General features: G+C 35.0%; 1 protein-coding gene across 3 annotated transcripts in view; it reads left to right on the top strand.

Annotated features, from left to right (window-relative positions):
• Nucleotides 1-12,978, top strand: part of USP47 (ubiquitin specific peptidase 47) — a 109,706-nt gene that overhangs the window by 30,292 nt on the left and 66,436 nt on the right. For 2 of the 3 annotated variants that reach the window (XM_034995339.1, XM_034995340.1), the window contains exon 2: nt 7,355-7,414. The exons of the other annotated variant lie outside the window; for it this stretch is intronic. In XM_034995339.1, coding sequence (XP_034851230.1) covers nt 7,355-7,414 — 60 coding nt within the window. The remainder of the gene's footprint in view (nt 1-7,354; nt 7,415-12,978) is intronic. 3 annotated transcript variants of the gene reach the window in all.

Genomic DNA, 12,978 nt, shown 5'->3' with positions numbered 1-12,978 from the left:
TTCGCAGTTTTTGGCTATGATGAATAAAACTGCTGTAAAAACTGATGTATAGGTTTTTGTTTGAATGTAATTCTTCATTTCTCTGTGATAATTGTTGAGGAGGGCAATTGCTGGTTGTATAGTAGTTCCATCATTAGTTTTTAAGAAATTACCAAACTTTTCTAGAGTAGCTATACAATTTTATATTCCCACCAGGAAAAGTATGCAAGATCCAGTTTTTCTGCATCCTAGTGACTATTTTTAATTTTAGCCATTCTGGTAAGTGTGTGGTAATACCTCATTATTTTAATTTGCATTTCCCTAATGGCTAGTGATATTGACCATCTTTTCACGTGCTTACTTGTCATCTGCTTATGCCCTTTGTTGAAATGTCTCATGATTTTTGCTTAGGTTCCAGTTAGATTTTTTTTTTTGTTAGGTGCTCAGCGTCCTTTATAGTCTAGATACTAGTTCTTTGTCAATTATGTTGTTTGAAATATTTCTTCCCAGTCTGTAACTTGTCTTTTCATCCTTACAGGGTCTTTGTAAAATAGACTTTTTCAATTTTGATGAAATTTAATTTATCAAATTTTCCTTTTATAGATCACGCTTTTGATGTCATCTGAGAACTCTGCCTAACCTTAGCTCTGGAAGATTTTCTCGTTTTTTTTTTCCCCCCTAAAAGTTTTATAGTTTTATATTTTTCATTTAAGTTTATGATCCATACTCAGTTAATTTTTGTATAAGGTAAGAGACAGGTTGAGGATTGTTGTTATTATTTTTTGCATATGGATGTCCAGTTGTTCCAGTACCATTTATTAAAAAGACCATCTTTCCGGGCGCCTGGGTGGCTCAGATGGTTAAGCGTCTGCCTTCGGCTCAGGTCATGATCCCAGGGTCCTGGGATCAGATCCCACATCGGGCTCCTGGCTCAGCGGGGAGCCTGCTTCTCCCTCTGACCCTCTCCCCTCTCATGCTGTTTCTCTCTCGCTCGCTCTCTAAAAAATAAATAAAATCTTTAAAAAAAAAAAAAAAGCTAATTAAAAAGACTATCTTTCCTCCATTGAGTCGTTTTTGTATCTACTCAGAAATCAGCTGGGCATATTTGTATCGATCTCTATTGTGTTCTATTGATCTATAGTACTATAGTTATATAATGAGTATTGAAATTGGGTAGACTGATTTCTCCCACTTTATTCTTTTGGCTATTTTAGTTTCTTTGCCTTTCCACGTAAATTTTAGAATAATCTTGTCTGTATCTTCAAACACTCTTACTGGCATTTTGATAGGACTTGTTTTGAAACTGTTTATCTGTTTGGGGAGAATTGAAATTTTTAGTATGTTGAATCTTCTAATTTAAGAAGACATTCTATGTCTCTATTTATATTCAGATTTTCTGTTAATCCCATTGTGAGCAGAGAACACACTCTATAGGATTTCAGTTCTTTTACATTTAAGTTTGTTTTATGGTCCAGAATGTGGTCTGTCTTGGTATGTATCCCATGTACATCTGAAGAGAAAGTATATTCTGTCCTTGTTAGTTGGAATAGTTTATAAATGTTGATTAGATCTTGTTGATGGTATTATTTTTTTCTATGTCTTTGCTGATTTTCTGTGTAGTTCTAGCAATTGTTAAGAGAGAGGTGTTGAAGTCTCCTAACTATAATTGTAGATTTACTTAATTCTTCTTTCACTTTTACCGGTTTTGGCTTCACACATTTTGCTGCTCTGTTGTTTAGTTCATACACATTTAGGATTGCTATGTCTTCTTGGTGCACAGACCCTTTTATCATAATTATGTAATTTTTTTTCTGTCTCTGATAATTTTCTTTGTTCTGAAGTCTACTTTATCTGATATTAACTTTTAAAATTAACTCCTGCTTTCGATTAATGATTGTATGGTATGTGGTTTCTATTCTTTCACTTTCATCTAAAGTATTTTATATGAAATTTATATCATATATAAGTATTTAAAAATATTTTATATATCATATGTTTGACATAATATGTATTACATATATGTGTATATATATGTGTGTGTAGGGATAGTGAGTTTTTAGAGATAGCATATTGTTGGGTCATGTTTTTTAATCCACTCTGCCAATATCTATCTTTTAGTTGATGTATTTAGATAATATTTATTTATTTATTTATTTTTAGAGATTTTATTTATTTATTTGACAGAGAGATAGCAAGAGCAGGAACACAAGCAGGGGGAGTGGGAGAGGGGGAAGCAGGCTTCCTGCGGAGCAGGGACCCCGATGCGGGGCTCGATCCCAGGACTCTGGGACCACAACCCAAGCCATAGGCAGACACCCAACAACTGACCCACCCAGGTGCCCCTAGATAATTTATATTTAATGTAATGATTAATATGTTAGAGCTTAAGTCACCCATTTTATTTTGTGTTTTCTGTTCTCTGGGTTTCGTTTTTCTGTTGTCTTTTCTTTTTTTTTCCTGTTGTCTTTTACTTAGATTCCTATGCATTGTTTGAACATTTTTTAAAATTCCATTTTGATTTATCTATAGTGATTTTGATTGTATCATTCATGAGCTTTTTTAGTGATTCCTCTGGTTATTACTTTATATATTCCAACTTATCACAGTCTACTGGTGTCATTATTTTATCAGTTCAGTTGAAATGCAGAATCCTTACTCCTTTATGTCCCTTTACATTTCCTTGTTTATAATATAATGGTGTCAGATATTTCTTCTACACATCTGTAAGCATATCAAGCAGTTTTTTCATTTTTATGTCAACTTTCAAACATTTAATAAAACTCAAGAGGAGAAGGAAAGTGTATTGTAGTTAGCCTTATTTTGCATACTATCTCCTTTCTTCCTACCTGATGTTCTAAGGTTCTTTCTTTGATCATTTCCTTTTTGTTTAGAGAAATTCCTTTATCCATTCCTTTAGAGTAGTTTTACTGGAGACGAATTCTTTTAGTTTTCCTTTTAAGAGTGTCTTGAATTCTGATTGATTACTGAAGCCATTTCTGGGTCATTCCTGAAGGACATTTTTTTTTTCATTTTAAGATTCTGGGTTAACCATTATTTTCTATAAACACCTGAAAAATATTGTGCAACTTCCTTCTGGCCTTTATGGTTTCTGTTCCACACGTGTGTGTGTGTGTGTGTGTGATTTTTTTCCCCTTTGTGTTTCTCTTTCTCTCTCTCTCTTTTTTTTTTTTTTAATTTAAGTGTAGTTGACACACAGTGTTACTTTAGTTCCAGGTGTACAACATAGTGATTTTGACAAGTTGATGCATTATGCTGTATCACCAGAAGTGTAGCTACCATCTGTCCCCATGCATTGCTGTTACGATATCATTGACTGTATTCCTTATGCTGTGCTTTGTATTCCTGTGATTTACTCATTCCATAACTGGAAGCCTGTATCTTCCACTCCCCTTTACCCATTTTGCCTACTCTCCCACCCTCCCCTCTGTCAACCATCAGTTAGTTCTCTGTATTTTTAGGTCTGATTCTGCTTTTTGCTTGTTTATTTTTTAAGATTCCACTTTGTCTTTCTTAGTTTGACTTATTTCACTTAGCATAATGCTCTAGATTTATGCATGTTGTCTCAAATGATGCAATATCTTCTTTATTTACCCAAAGAAAACAAGACACTAATTCAAAAAGATATGTGCATCCCTATGTTTATTGCAGCATTATTTACATTAGCCAAGGTATGGAAGCAACATAAGTGCCCATCAGTAGATGAATGGATAAGGAAGATGTGGGGGGTGTGTGTGCGTGCGTGTGTGTGTGTATACAGGAATATTATGAAACCATAAAAAAGATGAAATCTGGGTCTCATTTTTGATAGTTTCTATTGTTGTCTTCAAGTTTATTAATTTTTTATTCAGTGTACCTAATCTGTTAATCCTATCCCTTATATAGTTCATCTCAGATTTTGTACTTTTCAGGAATTTGAGTTGGCTCTTTTTAATAGCTTCCATCTTTTTTCTTAAGATACTCATCTACCTTTTTTTTTTTTTAAAGATTTATTTTAAATAACCACCCAATGTGGGCTTGAACTCATGACCCTGAGATCAAGAGTCACTTGCTCTACTGACTGAGCCAGCCAGGCGTCCCCCTTATCTGCCATCTTGAAATACAGAATATAGTTATAAACTTTTTATATCCTTGTCTACCAGTTCTATCATCTGTATCATTTCTGGGTTGGTTTTCATTGATTGATTTTTCTTATTATTATGGGTCATAGTTTCCTGCTTTTTTACATGCCTGTTTATGTTTGATTGGATATCAGACATTGTGAATTAGACCTTGATGGGTGCTGGGTATTTTTTATTCCCATAAGTGTTCTTGAGCTTTGTTCTTGAATGCACTTAATTTACTTGTGAACAGTTTGATCTTTTTGAGGCTTGCCTTTCAGCTTTGTAAGACTGGGTCAGAGTAGCCTTTAGACTAAGTCAAATTTGGTCCGACTACTGAGACAATACTCCTTGAGTACTCTTATCTGATGCCTTGTGTATTATAGTTTTTTCATTCTGGCTGGTTGGCACTGAAACGAGCTGTAAGGGTTCTTTCCTATGGCTCCTACTTGCTGATGAGTGCTCAGGCAAATACTCAAGGAAGGCCCTGCTATAGACCTCTGGAGCTTACTGTTTGCACAGCTTTCCTTCCTTCAGTATTCTGCTCTGTAAATTTTAGCTGAATGGGCCCCCTCAAACTCCCACCTCATCTCTTCAACTCAGGAAATTGCTGGACTCTACCTGGATTCTCCCTCCCTGCACTGTAGTCTGGAAGGTAGCTCATCATGTTTGTTTCACCTTCACAGTGATCACTGTCCTGCATTGCTTGTTGTTTAATACTATCGAAAGTTATTTTTTTCATATATTTTGTGTAGTTTTTTAGTTGTTTAAGATGGGGAGGGTAAATCCAGTCTGTTACTTCATCTTGGCTCATAGTAGAAGTTTCCTGGAGATAGACAATAAACAAGTAAAATATAAACAAATATATCAAGTGGCCAAAAGTACTGTGGGGAAACCTGGAGAAAGGAAGGGAGATGTAAACTATCAAGAGGATTGTAATTTTAAAAGGATGATGAAAAAAAGACCAGATTGAGAAATTGACTGTTCTGATTATCTTTTGCTCTATAACAGCCTGCCCCCAAACTTAGTGACTTTTGTTCATGGATACGCAATTTAGGAAAGGCTGGGCTGGGACAGCTCATTTCTGCTCAGCTAGGCATCACCTGGGCAGCTGAAAGGCTGGGGACTGGAATCATCTGAGTATTTCCTCACATGTATGATGGTTCATGCTGGTTGCCAGCTGGGATCTCATTTGGGCTGTGGCTAGAACATCTACACATGACCTTTCTGTGTGGCTGCTTGGCTCTCACACAGCATAGTGGCTGTGTTCCAAGGGCAAGCATCTGAGAGAGAGCCAGGAAGAAACTGTATTGCCCTTTCTACCCTGGTCTTGAAAGTCATGTTGTATATCACAGGAAGTCACTAAGGCTGACCCATAATTAAGGGACTGGAATTAGACTCCTGTTCTTGCTGGGAGGCATGTCAAAGAATCTGTGGACATACTTTGAAGCCACCACAATGGTATTTGAGCAAAGGAAGTAAGGAAGAACATTCCAGGTAGAATGGACAGAAATGCAGACTCTGAGGTTGGTGGATACCTGATGGCTTAGATTTGTTTATGGTTGAGTTCCCACTGTAAAATGGCAGCTCCTTGAGGGCAGGGCTTTGTTTACTGCTATTTTCTGAGCACCTAGTAGTTGACAGATAGTTGTAGTTCAGTTTTTATTTGTGGAAGAGATAGCCTTTTGACACCATGTATTAAAAATCCTAAAAACAAGTATATCGCTTTTGATCTAATAATTCTTTCTTTGGAAAATTATCTTTAGGAAAAAAATTGTACAGATAAGCAAAGCTGTAGTGGAAATGTGAAGGTGTCTAAATGCCCATTAATAGCCAATTGATTAAATAAATTATGGTTTCCTTTGTAGTGGAAGACTATGTAGAAACTAAAAACTAAACATTTCATTTACTAAAAACACTTTTGGAGCAGAATTCAAATGTTGGTGTACAGAATGATCTTATTTGGTTAATAATTAACAATCTCCATAATATTTGCATAGAATGGAGAGGGATCTGATAGGATGTATATCAAATTGTTAACAGTTGCTATAGGGGTTATTTTAGAGTTGCTTGTTAAAAATTATGTACTGCTATTATAATGTATTTCTATTATAAAAGCAAATAATGTAAATTTTTTTATTGATAGAGAATAGCGTACAAGTCACTGTGAGTAATAAAAACCACCCTTTGAAATAATACATTGGTCTGTCTTTTTATTAATTAAGGTGAGGGAAAACAAGATTTGTACAGAAAAAGTGTGAAATGATGTAAAACCGAGATTTTTCAGGAGATTATCTCTTCATCTTTTTTTTCCTTTTGCATATTTCTATATTTCCTTAATTGGAAAAATAAGCTTGTCTCATAATAAGGAAAAGATTTACATTGAAAGAAAATAGCTGTAGGTAGTAGTGTTAAGCAGCCTTACTTGAAGATTATTTATCATGTGAAAAAATCCAAATTTATAAACCACCTAAATCAGAGATTTCTAGGTTTCCCCACAAAATTCCTTTAATGGACTCTAAATATTATGTGACTTAGGAAGAGGAAGACAAATACTGTCTGATCTCACTTACATGTGGAATCTAAAAAAAAGAGCTCATGGAAACAAATTGGTGGTTGTCAGAGGAAGAGGGTAGAGGAAATAGGTGAAGGTGGTCCAAATGCACAGACTCCCAGTTGTGAGATAAGCAAGTGCTGGGGATGTCTTGTGCAGCGTGTGACTACAGTAGCATTACTGCACTGTGTGTTTGAAAGCTGCCAAGAGAGTAGATCTTAAAAGTTGTCATCACTAGGAGAAAAACATTGTCACTGTGTGGAATGATGGGTGTTAACTAAACTAATTGGGTAATCATTTTGCAGTGTATGCATAGATCAGATCCTTATGTTGTACACTTTAAATTATTACAATGTTAGATGTTAATTATATCTCAGTAAAACTGGAAAAAATATTATGTGGCTTAGAACATTTGATTTACACCTAATTCTAAAGCTACTACTCTTTGTTAAAATGTGGTTGGTATTTTTCCGTGCTAATGTTAATCTTTATCACTGTGGCACAGGTTTTCAGTAACCTTACAAGAGTAATTGAGGACTAAGGTAAAAATTACGAATGCAATTTATGAATGAAATCCTAGCTGGTGTACTACTTTAATACGTATTTTGTTGCAAAAATGTCTTTAGCTTCATTGTTCTCATTTCACGGTCTTCTTTATTTTAAAGAAATAATTTGTAATTCATTTTGTTCTTATATACCATAGGATGTGTTTTGGAGATGCAGACAAAATATCTTTGATGAAATGAAGAAGAAATTTTTACAGGTAGACTGCTGATGTAATTGCTTTAGTATGATAATCAGCAGAACAAGTAACAGCATGTTAGCATTTTTATTTAATAACAAGGCATGTCTTAAGTTTTGTGCTTGTTTGGCTTATCTTATTTCTACCTGGTTTTAATAAGAAGAAAGCCACCTTAACTGAATATGTGTCTAGATAGTCCCTTGTTTTTAACATGTGAGTGAGGGGGAAAACATATAACAACTATAGAACCCTTTGTTTTGACTTTATGGTATGGTTGTCTGTTTTTTATACAGATATATTTCATTTTCTGAAGTATTAATAGTGCTGGGACGAAATCATTTAATAATTTACAGAGTCAAATCCCAGAAATCTTATTTGAATAATTAAAACTATTACTTTTCCAGCAGCCTGAATGCACTATAAACCTAAACTTTCTTGTGATGTACCATCCCATTCTAACTTTTACTTAATACCTCATTTTCCTCGGGTCCCTTGAACTCTATAGTTCTTTCTTCAGGGTGCTTCCTTTAATCTCTTGCCTTCTCTAAGTGATCTGTGGCAAGAGACCACTTAGGAAAACATCATATAACATTGTGGAGTTTGCTGGGCGGGGGGAGGTAGTAGAATGGAGTGGAGGGAGGATCTTAAAAATAAATTTTTAAAAAATATAAGTTAGGGCCTCCATCACTGCCCCAGTTATTGTCACTTGTTAAAGTAAAAATGCAAATCTGAATGGCGTTGATAAATTTAACAAATTTCATTCAGCAAAAATATTCACATTCTTTAGTTCTCTTTTTTAACCTATGCCAGTATTAACTGTGGATGCCCAGAAGGGTAATGTGCTAATAAGTAAGGCCTGTCTTTTTAGCTCATAGCAGCTCCTGTACAAGAAGCAGATAGACCTTTGTGCGTACGTGTAAGTTTGCAACCATAATGTTAATCTTTGTAATAACATTGAAAAGAAGGCGGTCTTAAAAGAAAATGGGTTGACTATTAAATTTAGAGGTAAAGAGGTCGCTTTGTAATGTTTTAAAAGTTTTTATATTAATTTTTTTTCTTAAAAAAATCTGAATCTTGGTAACTTTGAATTTGGGTTGATATTGTTTTCTACATGCTAATACCATTCTGAATATATGCCATCAATTATACACCTTGCCTTTTAAATAAGAAACGCCTACCTAGGAAGTGTCTTTTATGAAACAAAAATTATGGTGTTAATTTCAGAGAACGCAGATTGAATTTAGAACTATTAGGAATGTCAAGAAAAGGAGATGACATGACTTAAGAGGTGAACATGCCTTCAAGCAGGCTCTGCGACCCCTCAGAACTATCTCATGTCGACCTCTACAGGATGTCCCTAGCAGCGAACCTATCTTTGGAAGAAAATATGTTTAGAGTGTTTTTATCCCACTATGTTTTATCTTTTATAAATAAGACTGTGGTGTAATTTTTTTTACTCTTTTCAGGGATTCTTTCTTCAGACTTTGTTAGGAAATCTAGCTTTGTTTCTGCAGTGAGCATAGATAGGCACAGACAGAACACTCTCTCAGCATGCACAGTGTTATTGTAACTGCTGTTGACTTTCCCCTTATTCTCACAAGTGTAATATTGCTATGAGTTGTCCATAAAATAAATAGTTTTAATTTTATATTTTATGTCTTTTTTTTAACTGGCTAGATTTTCTGTGTAGGGAACTTTGTGCCCCTGTAATAGCACACCTAAGATATATTAAATATTTTCCCAAGTGGAACATGCTTTGGGCTTTTCTAAAACTCTGCATTTATTTCCTCTCATTTTCCCTTATTCATCATAAAGCTCTTTGAACTCAAAAATTGTGCTCTGTTCCCTAAATTATGACATATCCTCAGATGCCTTACCTTAATGTCGGGTGTAGTATTTAAATGGACACCCTCCCTCCTACTACCAACACTACCATTACAACATCCTTTCCAGCTAGTGCTCAAGTATGTTTCAATGTGCCTAACTGTATTTTTATTATCTTTTGCTTTGGAACAGCCTACACGAAAACTTAGTGGCTTAGGACAACTAGTTTATTTGTTCATAATTCAGAGGGATGGGATTTGGGCAAGGGCTCAGCTGGTTAGTTTCTGTGCTCCATGTGGCATCATTGAGGATCATTACTTGGCTGCATTTAGCTGGTGGGTGGCTTTGGATAGAATGTCCAAGAAGGCTTTTCTCCATTATTAGGCATTCCAGTGCTCCACTAAGTGGCCGATTTCTCTCTGTGTGGATTGTTAGGGCTTCCCTGTAGCATGGTGGTCCCAGGGTAAGTGGATTTTTTTTTTTTTTTAACTCATAAGAGGGAATCTTCCAAGAGGTACAAAAGCAGAAGCTGCTGATTTTTTAAGGTCCTGCCTTAAATCACACAGTGTCACTTGTAGTACATTCTGTTGGTCCTGGCTGGTCACTAGGCCCGTCCAGATTCATGGGAAAAGGAAAAAGAAATTGAGTGGCAAGGAATTTGTAGCCATTTATCATTTACCTCAAGGTGATACTGCTTTTTCCTTTGGGCGTAAGTGGGATCAGCCAGGGGCAGAGCTCCAAAGAAAAGAAGAAAGGTAGCTACCCTATTTTCCTAATTCTAAGAAACACCTTTTACATTTAAATGTTTTGTAAATCTGCATGTTTAATATAACCTTGTAGAGTTTTTTTTTTCTTCTTTCTTGGAAAACTGTTGTAAAGTTATTGTTATACTTATTGATATCTGAGAATTGAAAGAAAAATTTTTTTCTTATTAGTTCCCAGATTGGGGGGACATGGCGGGGGAGGAGAGAGACTACATATGAGTGTGGGATTAGTGTTGGCAGTAGTGCTATGAAAAATTTAAATGTAGCCCATGGATGATAGCCATATATTAGATTAAATTTGAAATAATGGGCCAGAATGTAGAGTATTTAAGTAACTTAAGTAATTTAAGTAATCTTAAGTAATTAAGATTTGTAAGTGGCTAGCTTAGAGCCTTAAAGAAGAGCAGAGCTTTTTGTTTGTTTCAGTTATTTTAGAATTGAATTCAAGAATAAAATGTGATTGGCCCAGAAATTCTGCTTATAGGAATTTTAAGGAAGTGGAAAAGTGCACAAAGTTGTATGTAGGTGTTCATCACAGTATTATTACCAAAGTGTAATAAAGTCTGCTTGAGCCAATAAAATGGAACTGATAGAACAAATTATTATTAATCCATGTAATAAAATACCATTCAGCTGTTAAAAATGAAAAGTTAGAACAACTTTGACAGGAAAAGATTACATGATATATTTATAAGTAAAGAAAGAAATGACAAAACAGCATGTATATTCTAACCCAGTGTGTGTGTTCGAGAGTGTGCATGTATATGTGCGCGTGTGTGTGTATGTGGGCAAAATATTTGGAAGGATGTGCTCCACAATGTTAATTGTATCTGTGTGTTAGGGCATTACAGATGGTTTCCACTTTTTCCTTTTACACCTCCTATTAAAAAATTATTTATATGCAGTATACAGAAAAGAAAGCCATTTTCATTCAAAAGAATAAAAGGCACACATGAGATTAAATTTTGTGTTTACTGTGGTACATTTAGTTTTCAGATGAGATTTCTTTGGGGATAATTTCCCCACATTTTTGGGTGGAAAGAGAGGAGGTATAGGAGTGCCTATACTTTGTGCTGATATATTTGGGGAAAGAACGAGGAACAGCTAATATCTGGCCATATGATGTTGCTACATCACCATTCTGATGTATACTGATGTATTCTGATGTAAATCAACACTTCAGATTTCTGAGTTCTTTGGTGAGGTAATCTTCCTTGCACCATCAATTCCAGCCATCCGAGGGTTTAAAATCTGGCCCTTTGGTATTTTATATCTGGAAAATTTGAATCTACTTTTGAAGTATACTGTTGAAACTATGAAAGTGGATCTTTTGTATTTGAAATTTATTTTGAATTGTTCATTCTTTTACTATAAACCAGAGTTTAAAAAGGTCCACTTTATGTTTCTCAGTTTGGGATTAAAAGGTGTAAAACAATTAATTACATGTGTTGATATAACACCTTAAGTTTTTAGGTGAAGGCTTTTTTTCTCCTGAGAAGCATATTAGTAATGCTCTTTTTTGTTATCCTGTTTATTTTATAGAAATGTATTTTCCTTCTTTTCATTTTTAAATGATTATTATTTGTAATTAAATATTTTGATTTATCTGAAATATCATGGTAGCCAATCTGTTTTAAACATTATACTTCTTTTATAGAAATTTATTTCTGTCCTAAACTACTTGGATTAATCTTAATTTAAATAATCTCTTACAAACCCAAAATTATATATAGCAGAAACAAATTATAATTGTATTACTCCACCAAACAAAAAAACCTTGGGGCTATCCTGTCTTCAGCACTAGTCAATGATAATTATATTTAAAAATGGGTTATATAGAAGCAACAAAAGGCTGGAGTTGATATTATTGTAAAAGAGAAGGAAAGAAATAAATTATTGTATACAGCACAGGTTGTACAGTTCATATTTCTGTAAAGCCTATTATGGGGATGGTGAGACATAACCCCAGTTAAATGACTGCTGCACTTGATTTTTGAGGGAAAGCGAGAGATTTATGTAATCAGATTTGTGTGTTATTCTGGACTGAAGGAAGATAAGATTAGAAAATGTTAAACTTCTCATGAAGCTATTGCCATAATCTTGTGTAAGATTTTGATTGCTGCGGGCAGGAATAAAGAGAAAGGGGATGGCTCAAGAAATATTCAAGAAAGGTGGAATTGATAGAATTTTGGTGATTGTGTGAGGTGAAGAAGAGGAAGGAGATGAGGAAGATGCTCAGAACTTTAGTTTCAGCAAAAGTCAGTGGATAATGGTGCCATTCATAGAGTTTGACATTAAGGAGAAAGAGGGAAAGAATTTTTTGCATTCAAGTATCTGATGCAGCCTGCTACCACTGTGGAAAGTTGAAAAGAAAAGCAGTGTCCTTCAACAGCTTGGAAGGGAGGGCAGAGCCTCTCTGAGAAAGTCCCTTTGAGAACTTTTTGTCTTGATAATTACTGAGTTACTGCTAGATGAAAAAGAAGGAAGGAGAGTTTGTGACCCTAACTTCCTTCTACATTGGTAATTGAAAAGTTTTTTTCCCTTGCTTTTCCTTACCTGCCTCTGCTGACTGATCTGTTTAAATAAGCTTGTCAGCTCCCAACACATTGATAAATGGGGCCTTTAGACATGTCTATAGGTACGGTAGCATAAAGATCAGGAGGCCTGGTTGCCTGTGTCCCTTAGTTAGGGATTTGCAAGTTGAGATAATCCTCTCAGTTCCCTTTCTGTTTCTTCAGGAAATCCAGAAGTGCTTGATTTGACTGTGCTAGTGTGGTAATGATACATTTTTAAGGATCAGATTTTATTATTTTCAGCTGAAAATGACTCAAGTATACTGTCTTCATGGCTTGTTGACCATTGATGTACAGTGAAAGCAAATACCCACAAGAATGTTGATTCTTAAATACGCCACTGTTTTTCCAAAACAAGCACATATGGTACTTTCTGTGTTTGACATATCCATGTCAAAATACATCCAGTGTATTTCAGACATAA

Source organism: Mirounga leonina, unplaced genomic scaffold, assembly GCF_011800145.1.
Source record: "Mirounga leonina isolate KUSES-001 unplaced genomic scaffold, KU_Mleo_1.0 Mir_92, whole genome shotgun sequence".
Taxonomy (NCBI): Eukaryota; Metazoa; Chordata; class Mammalia; order Carnivora; family Phocidae; genus Mirounga; species Mirounga leonina.
This window is presented reverse-complemented; position numbering and strand designations above follow the sequence as displayed.